Source organism: Hypanus sabinus, chromosome 6, assembly GCF_030144855.1.
Source record: "Hypanus sabinus isolate sHypSab1 chromosome 6, sHypSab1.hap1, whole genome shotgun sequence".
Lineage (NCBI taxonomy): Eukaryota > Metazoa > Chordata > Chondrichthyes > Myliobatiformes > Dasyatidae > Hypanus > Hypanus sabinus.
In genome coordinates this window covers 25944919-25957403 of record NC_082711.1, presented here as the reverse complement: position 1 = coordinate 25957403, position 12485 = coordinate 25944919, and the positions used below count along the sequence as shown (strand labels likewise).

The window sequence follows — 12485 nt, the reverse complement described above, 5'->3', positions numbered from 1 at the left end:
ATCCTGAAACAATGAAGATGTAAAGTTGCAGATCAAGTCCTATTGAGTACACCACATTGAATTCACTTCTTCCTTTGCTCTCTCAAGCCATCTTGCTTTTCCACCGATTTTCTATAATCTTATGATGACTTCTAAATCTAACTTGACCAAGATTTTTTAAACCACGCAGAAAATAAAACATTGGCCTTTTACATAAGTAGCCTCTTTCATAATTAAAAAGTATTGTATGAAAGGTATTCTCAGATTTCTGATAAATCCACTTGCTGATCAAATACTTGCATGCATGCCAATTTCAACTCAATTTATGTTTGACAAAAATGATAAAATCACCACCCGATCAACGTCTATTCCAATCACAAATTTTTTACTTGTACATCTTTTTTTCCATTCTATTGTATAAACATGAGTCTATCCAGCATTTCATTTTACTGATACTTATAAAAATTTTGTCCACTGAACCTGACATCATAGTCAGCCTGGAACTGCAAACCTAAGTTTGGCTGCAGATAAAAGTGTTAGCATTGATTGCACAACTGAAATTAACATTATCATAAAATTTACAAAGGTACCATAGAACCACAGAACACTACAGCACAGTACAGGCCCTTCAGCCCTCCATGTTGTGCTGACCCATATAATCCTTTTAAAAAAGTAATAAACCCACACTACCCCATAACCCTCTATTTTACTTTCATCCATGTGCCTGTCCAAGAGGCTCTTAAATACCCCTAATGTTTTAGCCTCCACCACCCATCCCTGGCAGGTCATTCCAGGCACTCACAACCCTCTGTGTAAAAATATTACCCCTGATGTCTCCCCTAAACCTCCCTCCCTTAATTTTGTACATATGCCCTCTGGTGTTTGCTATTGGTGCCCTGGGAAACAGGCACTGACTATCCACCCTATCTATGCCTCTCAGAATCTTGTAGACCTCTATCAAGTCCCCTCTCATTCTTCTACACTCCAAAGAAAAAAGTCCCAGCTCTGCTAACCTTGCTTCATATGACTCCAAACTTCATGTTCTCGAAATCAGGCAACATCCTGGTAAATCTCCTCTGAGCCTCTCCATAGCTTCCACATCCTTCCTATAATGAGGTGACCAGAATTGAACACAATACTCGAAGTGCGGTCTCACCAGAGATTTGTAGAGTTGTAACATGACCTCTCTACTCTTGAACTCAATCCCCCTGTTAATGAAGCCTAGCATCCCATAAGCCATCTTAACTACCCTATCAACCTGTTCAGCGACCTTGAGAGATGTATGGATTTGAACCCCAAGGTCCCTTTGTTCATCCACACTCTTAAGCAACTGACCATTAATCCTGTACTCAGTCTTCTGGTTTGTCCTTCCAAAATGCATCACCTCACACTTGTCCGGATTGAACTCCATCTGCCATTTTTCTACCCAACTCTGCAGCCTGTCTATATCCTCTTGTAACCTTCGACAATCTACAGCTCCATCCACAACTCCTCCAATCTTCCTGTCATCCGCGAACTTACTCACCCATCCTTCCGCCTCTACATCCAGGTCACTTATAAAAATCACAAATAGCAGGGGTCCCAGGACAGATTCCTGCAGCACTCCATTAGTCACCAACCTCCAGGCAGAATATTTTCCTTCCACAACGAACCTCTGCTTTCTTCCTTTAAGCCAATTTTTTACCAAACAGCCAAGGTTCCACTTATCTCATGCCTCATAACTTTCTGGATGAGTCTCTCATGTGGCACCTTGTCAAATGTTTTGCTAAAGTCCATAAAGACCACATCCACTGCCCTACCCTCATCAATTTCTTTTGTTACCTCTTCAAAAAACTCAGACTCGTGAGGCATGATCTTCCCTTCACAAAGCCATGTCGACTATCCATGAGTAGACTGTACTTCTCCAAATGCTCGTAGATCCTATCCGTAAGAATCCTTTCCAGTAGTTTGCATACCACCGACGTAAGACTCACCAGACTATAGTTCCCAGGTTTCTCCCTATTACCTTTTTTTAAACAAGGAAACTACATTTGCCATTCTCCAGTCCTCCGGCACTTCCCCTGCAGCCAAAGAGGATTCAAAGATCATAGCTAATGCTCCTGCGATCTCTTCTCTCAATTCCCACAACAACCTGGGGTGTATCATATCCAGCCCTGGGGATTTATCAATCTTAATGTTTTTAAGAAGATCCAGCACTTCTTCTGTAATCTCCACATTGTCCAGCACAGGGGCTCGTTCTACTTCAACCTCATCCTGATTAAGATCCTTTTCACCTGTGAATACTAAAGCAAAGTTTTCATTTAGGACCCCCCCAACCTACTCCGCTTCCAGGCACATGTTGCCTTCTTTATCCTTTAGCGGTCCCAACTTCGTTCTCGTCATCCTCCTATTCTTCACATACGCATAGAACGCCTTGGGGTTCTCTTAATCCTACATGCCAAAGCCTTCTCATGCCCCCTTCAAGCTCTCTTAAGTCCTTTCCTTAGCTCTTTCCTGGCTACCCTATATTTCTCATAAGCCCCTCCTACTTCCTGCTTCTTATATCTAACATGCGCTTCCTTTTTCCTATTGACGAGTTGCCTCATGTTTCGTCAGGCACGGTTCCCTTTTCCTACCATTTTTTCCTTGCCTCAGTGGGACAAACCTATCCTGAACCCAGCTCAAGTGGTCCCTAAACTTCTCCCACATTACTTCTGTGCTTTCCCCTTTGAATATCTGTTGCCAATTTACTCTCGCTAGTTCCTGCCTCATCCCTTCAAAGTGAGCCCTTCCACAGTTAAGCACTTCACCATTTCATCTAATTTTATCCCTTTCCGTAGCTATGCTGAAGCTAAGGAAGTTGTGGTCACTCTCACCAAAATGCTCCCCCACCAAGAGATCTGTCACCTGACCAGGTTCATTACCCAAAACTAGATCCAGTATAGCCTCTCCTCTCATCGGCTGGTCCATGTACTGTGTCAAGAATCCTTCTTGAACTCACCTGACAAATTCAGGCCCATCTATCCCCCTTGCACTCAGGAGGTGCCAGTCAACATGAGGGAAGTTGAAATCACCCACAACTACTACCCTGTATTTCCTGCCTGCTTATCTACTTCTCGGTATCCCAAGGGCTATCTGGGGGCCTACAGACTACTCCCTTCCTATTTCTGACTTCCACCCAGACCGACTCTGTGGACACTCCTTTTGCAGCGTCCTCCCTTTCTATAGCCGTGATACTACCCCTGACCAGCAATGCCACTCCCCCCCACCACCCTTTCTACCTCCCATCCTATTCCTTTTAAAACCCCGGAACCTGCATCATCCAAACCTGCCCTTCCTCCAACCAAGTTTCAGTAAAGGCCACAACATCATAGTTCTACGTACTAATCCATGCTATAAGTTCATCCTCCTTGTTCCTAATACTCCTAGCATTGAAATACATACATTTCAACCCCTTTAACTGGCTACAATCATGTTCTGTCCCCTGCCTGTCCTTTCTCATCAATTCAGAACTCTTAGCATCATGCCCTTGTCCTTCTACCTCAATCCCTGCACTCACATTCTGATTTCCACCCCCCTGCAAACTAGTTTAAACCCTCCCCAATAGCTCTATCAAACCTGCCCGCCAGGATATTGGTCCCCCTGGGATTCAAGTGCACCCCGTCCTTTTTGTACAGGTCACACCTGCCCCAAAAGAGGTCCCAATGATCCAGAAATCTGAATCCCTCAGCCACTCATTTAGCCTCCACCTCTTTCTATTCCTATTCTCACTGTCACTAGATCTAGGTAAACATGAAACATACTGAAGCCAAAACAATGTATTGAAACTTTCTTTGCTATGCTCAGTAGTTTGTTTAAAAAAATCAACTTGGTGGAATCTGATAGCGATAGGTTTTATGCAAAAAGTATCTAGGTTGAGGTCAAAAATAGAAACAAGCAATCTAAACCAGTAAAAAAGTTTTTGTCAATATGTCAACAGACCCATCATACTTTTTTCATTATACTTTTATCATCCTAAAAATTGAATAAGTCAATTTCACATGATATGTAATAGATCTAAATTGTCAATAAGTTCTAATAATTACATCATAGTGTAATAAAATAAAATGTCAGTTTCAGCTAGGGTCTATGGACCAACATGCAACATAACTACAATTGCATTCCCATAATCAGTGATAATTCTTTGTCTGATACAAGTTCTGCAACATGAACATCATTTCAAATTTTAAAAACATATCACACACAGCACACGAGACAAATATTACATCAAGTTAATAATTACTTAAAATGCATAAATGCAGTGCGCAGTTCAAGTAAACAGTAAACAATTCACTGCTAGGGACAAGATCTCGGTGGTAACAGGGTATTGATCAGTCTCGCAGACTGAGGAAAGAAGCTGTTATCCAGTCTGGCAGTCCCAGTCCTGATGCTTCTGTACCTCATTCCTGATAATAGCGGGGGATTGTGGGATGGGTGGTAGGGATCCTCAACAATGCTTTAGACCCTTCATACACAATGTTCCCAATAAATGCTTTGAGAGATTAGTCATGACTAGAATCAACACCTGTCTCAGGAAGGACCTGAACCTACTGCATTTTGTCTATCACCACAATCAGTCTACAACTGACACGATCCCAATGGCTCACCAGACAGCCTTCGATCACCTGGACAATGCAAATACCCACATCAGGATGCTGTTTGTTGACTATAACTCAGCATTTAATGGTATCATTCCTACAGTCCTGATCAAAAAGCTGCAGAACCTAGCCTCCTGCACCTCCCTCTGCAAGTGGATCCTTGACTTCCTCACCCGGACCACAATCTATGCAGACTGGAAGGAACACCTCCACTTTGCCAACAATTAACACTGGCGCACCACAGTGGGTATGTTTACCCACTGCTCTGCTCTCTCTACACCTATGAATGAACGGCTAGACATAGCTCAAACAGCATCTATAAATTTGCTGATGATACAACCATTGTTGGTAGAATCTCAGATGGTGACCAAAGGGCTTGCAAGAGCAAGATATACCAGTTAGTTGAGTGGAGTCGCAGCAACAACCTTGAACTCAACATCAGCAAGACCAAAGAGCTGATAGTGGACTTCAGGAAGGATAGGACAAAGGAATAAAAAAAACAATCCACATGCACGGATCAGAAGTGGAGAGAGTGAACAATTTTTTTCAAGTTCCTTGGTGTCAATATCCCTGAGGACTGAACCTGGACGCAACATGTTGATGCAGCTATACAGAAGGCAAGACAGTGGCTATATTTCACTTTGAGTTTGAGGAGATTTGGTTTGTTGACTGAAACACCTCGAAAACTTCTACAAGTGTAACATAGAGAGCATTCTGACTGGCTGCAACACTGCCTGGTATGGCGGGGGGGGGGGGGGGGGGGGGGAAGCTACTGCAAAAGATTGAAATAAGTTGCAGAAACTTGTAAAATTAGTCAGCTCTAACATGAGTACCAGCCTTTGTAGTATCCAAGACATCTTCAAGGAGTGGTGCCTTAGGAAGACAGTATCCATCATTAAGGACCTCCACCACCCAGAACGTTCCCCATTAACACTGTTACCAATGGGAAGAAGGTACAGAAGCCTGAAGGCACACACTCAGCAATTCAAAAGCAGCTTCTTCCCCTCTGCCATCCGATTTCAAAATGGACATTGAAGCCATGAACACTACCTCACTTTTTTATTTTTCACACACACACACACACAAACACAGACACACAGACACACACACTCACACTCACGCTCAGACCCCGCATAGCACTGGTTCGTTACAACCCGGCAATTTCTTTATTGAAATTTTTTTTAAATGACAAAACTCTAAACACTTAATACTTCTCAAGAGCAGCCACTATTACAGTAAACATTCAATCAGCCAATGAGAGCACTTTACATATGCTCTGAGCCACTCTCAGCCAATCACATATTAGTTTACACTTTGCCTCCCCATTGTGTGTAAACGGTCTTGCTCCCTCGTCATTTTATTCCATTTAGTCACTCATAATGTCTGGAAACAGCCACAACTTCCAGTGAGAGTAGTACATCTAGGATGTCTACGAAAAGCATCAGCATAGATGTGAAACTCCAAGTGATACGGCATTTGAAAGCTGGTTGATGTTGATGTTGGCAACTCTTTGAAATTGGCTACATCAATGATCAGAACAATTTTTTTTTAAATGGACAGCTTACCCACCAGCCTCTGAGAGATTATCATGTTAAATACTGAGCTAAAGTTGATGAACAGCAGTCAAGTATATGGGTCATTGTTATCTCGATGAGACAATGGAGGACCATTACCAGTGGACTGATTTGAGTGGTTGGCAAACTGGTAAGGATCCAAAGTAGCTGGAAGGTGGGATTTTATACAATTCATTACCAGCCACTTAAGGCAGTTCATGATTGTCGAGGTCAATGCCACTGGGTGTAAATCATTCAGACCAGTTCCAGTCCTTTTGGACACTGGAAAGATGACGGGAATCTTGAAGCCTATAGTGGACTACTGCAAAGAAATACCATAGCTAAGATCTCTGTTAGCTCAGCTACAAAATCCCTCAGCAACTGAGCAGGTATGTTGTCTGGCCCTGCAGCTTTGCGTGGGTTGACCCTGGCTAGAATCCTCCTCACCTCAGCTGCAGCCAGACAGGGTGCTGTTCCTCAGTGGGAGAGGGAGCTTTCCTTGATGTTACGTCATTCATTGTGTTAAACCGTGCATAGAAAGCATTCAGTCCCTCAGGAACAGATGCATCACGGTCATTGGCACAAAAGGGAGACTGACTAATCTTCCTTCTGGTTGCATATTCTTTGACCACAACCAGAAGATTGTACCAAAATATACTGGTAATAAAACTATATTTTCCATTTCAATTTAAGCTTTGTTTCTAGCAAACTCGTTTACATTCACTGATACACTGTACTCAGGAAGGAGCAGCCAAAGGAGTCATTATAACATAGATTTACTGGCAGCACTGTTGTGTTGGGAACCTGACAAACACTCTCTAGCCACTTACTGCAAAAACCTGGTATAGCTGTAGCTGCGAATCCACTAAGTATGGGAGTCTGTGAAGAAAGGGATTGGATGGGCTAGGAAAAGCAGTGCAACCACTCTGTGAGATTTAAGGCTCAGAGCTCACTTTCAACTTTACCTTCTTCCAAAAACATTTCTAGAGAAGTATCCTAATCCTTGCTCTACCTAAACCAGACATTTTGACATGATGAAAGCTATAATATCAAGGTATCATGGTTTTGCTTGAAAGAATACAATGTAGAATATAAAAAGTTATAAGAATCAAATACTTGAACTACCTGTCCCATTCTTCATTGGCTGGTCGTCTCCTCCGAAATCTTTCAGCACCTGGTTTATCAACTTGGTCAAATTCATCTTCTAAAAATAAAACAAATACACAGGTTACTAAACACAAGTCACTATCTAAAAAAGCAACCACTTGAGCAAATAGACCATAATGATAAACTACTGACATTAAACGTAAAAGGTAATCTAACAGTGAAAGGAAATTATCACTATTCGAATATTTTTCTTAGATGAGTTTGATTTTCTAAGTGGAGTCCACAACCCTTAAAAATTAGGCTCCTACCTCTACATCTTTAAAAGTAAATTGCAGTTCTGCAAATAAGAGAACTTGTTTTTATTGTTGTGGCACATGAATGAACTATTTGGTTGAGATGGGCTGTTCAAAAAGATAATTCGAAAACCTTTGATCTATGATTCTAAAGTTCTTGACAAAAACATGTGCACCTTAAATGGTTATAGTATGCAATTATCAGCAAAGCAGAAGTTACTAGTATTTAATTGTTTATCCCATGATAGATGGCCCTCTTCATGTCAGGTCAAACACAAACTGAATGAAAACAAGTGTATAATTCACTGAAATCAAATAAGGTATGAAAATTCAATTTCTCTGAATAGTGGATACATCACAGTAACCCATAGAAACTCCACTGCACAAAAGTGCAAGAGGGTACGGAGAATGCTGGATTGGCCAGTTCCATCACGCGGGCAGCTCTCACCATCGAAGATATCTGTAACAAGTGATGTCTCAAGAAGGCAACATCCATCATTAAGGTCCCCCACCATTTGGGCCATACCCTCTTCTCACTGTTGCCATCAGGCCAGAGCTCTGAAGACCCACACAGAGGTTGAACAGCACCTTCTTCCCACTGGCATCAGATTCTTGAACCAACATTAAAAACACTAATCCCACCTCAGGCTATATTTGCCTCAACTTGCAATATTGACTAATCTTATTTTTTATTTTATCGCATAAGCTATGTATAACTTACCTAACTTGTTTGTCATTTTTGTGATGTACTGCTGCTGCTGTTAAAAGCTAATGTTCTTGGCATTTATTACTTGGCTATGTATGTCCATCAGAATGAACCTGAACTTGAGACACTCAACACCATTCAGAGCTAACGCCTTTGTGAACTATTCTTACTTTCTACTTAAACTATATTTTTCTGCCAAATCCCACATTTTAAAACAGCAGTGAAGAAATTTTAAAGAGGCAACATAAATTAAATTAACATTAAATCAGGTTGTCACCTACAACCGATGATTAAGGGAGAACTTAAATTCAGTATCAAATACCAAAGATTGCATGTGCACAACTGATGAACCAAAAAGCTTGGATTTTAAGCCCTGCTTTCTCAAGAGCATAGCTGAAATAAAACCTGCCTAAGTAGAGGGATTTAAATCAAAGCTATCTTATCACCATACTCTAATGGAATTGATTATGACTTTTCATTTTAAAATATTTACATTTGACATGTTTCTCTTCACTGGTCAATAAAACATCCAGGAGTTCTGGTGCAATCCTGGATCCTCCTTCAAAGTGAAAAGAAAAATGAATCTGATGTTTGAACTTGAATGGAGTGAAAGGAGTAATTGTGAAATGAAGATCAAAGAGCAGCATCACACATGAATATGGAGTATTACTATTTTGATTTTCTAGGACACAGTGATATTCATGTAGATATTTTAACAATTGATTGCAGGTTTTTCAATTACTTTTTTCTTCTGAAGTTCAAGAACATTAATTACACTTACTTTCCACTAGAACATTTCTAAACACTGTTTTTGCATAGTTTTTTATTCAAGTATCTATAAATCTTAGAAATTAGATTGGAGCCAACCTGAACATTTTTAAAGACTGAAACTTCAGATGTTGCAGTGAGGTTCTTAATTTAATTTAATGTTTTTTAATTTAATAATTTTCAATCATCATCCCTGAAGACCCTATGGTTTATTGTTTTTATCCAAGTACAGATATACTACAAGACAGCCGTGTACAATGGTCAGTGCTGCTCCTCCTCACAATTTTCAGCTGTTGGATGACCTTTTCCACCCCTTTCCGGGCTGAGGAAAATGATAATTCTTATAGTTAATATACTATAGGATGGCAACCAGGATTGAGTCCACAGTAAAAACCTTTGGCATGCTCTTTCCAGTGAGCACTAACTGGTGATCCTGTATAAGCTCTGAATGGGTCTTTGTATGTTTAAACCAGATATGGATTTGGACATGCATCCAACCATGCGTTATTGGCTGAAACTTTTTCTGTCCTTTCCACCAATTATCAATCTTTAAGTTTTAGGATGAACTGAAGCTTCAGCCTTCTGATGCCAATAGAAGATATGTTGTTTCACCCACCCCCTCCATTCTCTCTTATACATTTGGAAACAATTTCAATTCAAGAACACCTTGCACCAGCAATTCAATAATTCCAACATCTTCTACCTGCTCTCTTCTGATCAAGAACCCATAACTCTCTACACAGCTCCTCATTAAAGTAGAATTCCGGATCAACAAGGCTCTGTGGAAACTGGCAAAAGCCTTTGACTCCACTGATCTGCTTAAATGCTTCTGCCTTCTGCACAGTAACACGCAAACCATGGATCTACCCAATCCCAGTGCAGGGTGGGGTCAAATATTGCACAACCCTCCTTGCAGACTATCTCTCTGCAATACTGTCCCTCAACCTGCAACATTTCCTGCAAGAGTGGAGATTATCTATTCTTCAGCAAATTAAAAACTCAGCCAATCATCACTTACATTCCTGAAAAAACACTCCAATTCCAGTCAATTTACAGCTCAGAACCAGCATTTGTCTGAGTTTACGTTTGAAGAATAAACTCCAGGCCTTTACTGACTCCCTCACTGAAGCTCCAGTACAAATTTGTGAGATCCAAGTCCTCCAAAGCATAATAACAATCCATCTCCCCTCAATCTAGATGCATAACGGGACCCTGAAAAACTTAGAACATGTTCTATAGTTTTGGCCATTCTCAATAAAGTCAGATATTCACCACTGCCTCTAGTATACAAGGCCAAGCTTCTGCCAACTGAGAAAGGAATGCTCAGAGACCAAACCCTCAAGCACTGAGCAGAGATGATGCCTACCCAGCATGGGAAACATGGACGGCGACGGACACACACACGTTACTGTTCACCATAAAAGATATTTACAGGAACACGAGAAAGCTTCAGCACACAACGCTATGCCAAACTTAGAATCATCCTCGAATTCTTTACCCATGCCTGCTGATAAAGGAACAGCAGCATCCAAAAAGGCACTGTGCACTAAGTCTCTACAGCCTTTGGCGGAAGATGCCCAGCCTGCATTTCGATCCAGTCACCACTGCACACAGAGCAAGAGAGAGAAGCCAAAAATTGCTTCAAGGGACCACCAAAAAGGAAGAAAATACATTATGTGTACTATAGAAATGTTAACTTCCATTAGCATTTGGTCTGATTAAAATAATCAACTTGTCAGCACAAATCATAACCTTTTTGAATGACCAAAATCTGAATCACTCAGTAGTTTAAAATAACCAAACTACTTTAATGTAAGGAATCAGAAACAAGTGACACCCATTCTAATTATGTTGTTCTCAACTAAAAGACACAGCTAAGATTTGGAACCACAAGTACAAGCCTATTACTGACCACCTTCGTAGGAGATTGGAATTTTTTTAAATGCTGTTCATGTCAAAAGATCTGACAGCATAAAATGAACAAAAAAAATACTAGCTGTTCTTTTTTGTTCCATTTTGCAACATCTGGAAGACTGGAGTGTTTCCTTTTCTACAGAACGACTGGATACTTAAAATCATTTCAGTTTTAATTTCAGTTGCCAAACACTAGGCCATCGCGTTATTTTTTTATATATAAACAAGAGGCTATCTATAAGTGCTTCATTATTCACATATCAAGATCAGGTGTACATTCACATATCAAGTAAAGTAAGAAAAAGTGATTAAGTTAAAATAAAAATATGCAATTTATTAAATCAGTACTTAATTTCTTAGGGATCAAAATCTAACAATCGCCATAGAATCAGATCGGGACAAAAGTCTGACTACAGCTGCTTGTACCATTCCATTTCATAATTAAGGTTCCTTTCAGTTAATATGGTGACAATGGAAGTCATGGTAAAGCCACAGAACCAAACCAAACACAAGTGACAGCAAGTGTCAATGAAGAGGAAAATCACGAAAAACTAATCATTAATTGAAACCTATGAAACCTATGGAAAGTTTTGATCCCAAGGTTTAAAGCAAAACAAACAAAAGGAATAAAAAGCCAATAAAAATAGAAATCACAAAGGACCAACAGCTTAGACAGACTACTATTTGCAACTCTCAGGGATGGCAGCCATGTTAAACTCGTATTCGGAATTATTTTGAATAATGACTCAAGCGAATGGGGATCGGGAAAAATCCAGGGGAGGGGGGAAAGAGTCTATAACCGACCATTCAACACATTTCCTGTAAAAAGCGAAACATAAACAGCAGCATAGCCGCTCTTCCACCACCGACGCCCGCGCGTCCCCCCCCCCCCCCCAATATCTCACGTACACAACAGGGAGAAAGCGGCGATGGGCACCGATTAAATCACAAAGCCCGCGGCACCGTAAACAACTGAGACCGCCGCCTTCCACAGGCCACTAGGGCTAAACAGGACAGATACCGGGGTTTTTCCGCAAGAAGGTTTTACTCTCCATAGTCACCGTGAGCCTCGCCTAACACGAAGCCCCTACAATACTACGGCCTGTGATGTTGTCACTAACATTAGCCATCAGTTACCTTGTGCATTGGAGGCCATCGTGAGGGGACCGTCGTTGTTCTTCTATTTATCCTCGGTGATGCATTAACCACAATCCGTGCTTCACCAAGTCAGCAAGCCAGACAGGACTGATATGTTCGTTCTTTTTTTTAATTAATTTCCCCCCACCGGTTCGGCTCTCTCCAGAGAGAAAATCACAATATGGCGGATTTGCACCGTTCCCCCCCCCCCACCCGTTGCATCACGGAATACTGGAAGACTGACTTCGTTGTCGCGCATGCGTACCGACAAATTCCGGCATTACGGAAGTCAACAAACTCCATTGAGACGAAGTGTGGGAAAGTTTAGTTTTATTTGTGCGGGGTTAAATGAACTGTTCTAGCCATTGAGATTCTTTTTTTTAAATATTGCCCATAATCGGTTATGTTTATT

General features: G+C 41.0%; 1 protein-coding gene across 1 annotated transcript in view; it reads right to left on the bottom strand.

The window, feature by feature from the left end:
• Positions 1-12272, bottom strand: part of rbm33a (RNA binding motif protein 33a) — a 171698-nt gene extending 159426 nt beyond the window's left edge. The window contains exons 1-2 of the mRNA XM_059971859.1: positions 12074-12272; positions 7274-7352 (exon numbers count right to left, since the gene is read on the bottom strand). Of these exons, the coding sequence (XP_059827842.1) occupies positions 7274-7352; positions 12074-12092 (98 nt within the window). The 5' untranslated portion in view covers positions 12093-12272. The remainder of the gene's footprint in view (positions 1-7273; positions 7353-12073) is intronic.
• Between the last annotated feature and the right edge of the window lie 213 nt (positions 12273-12485).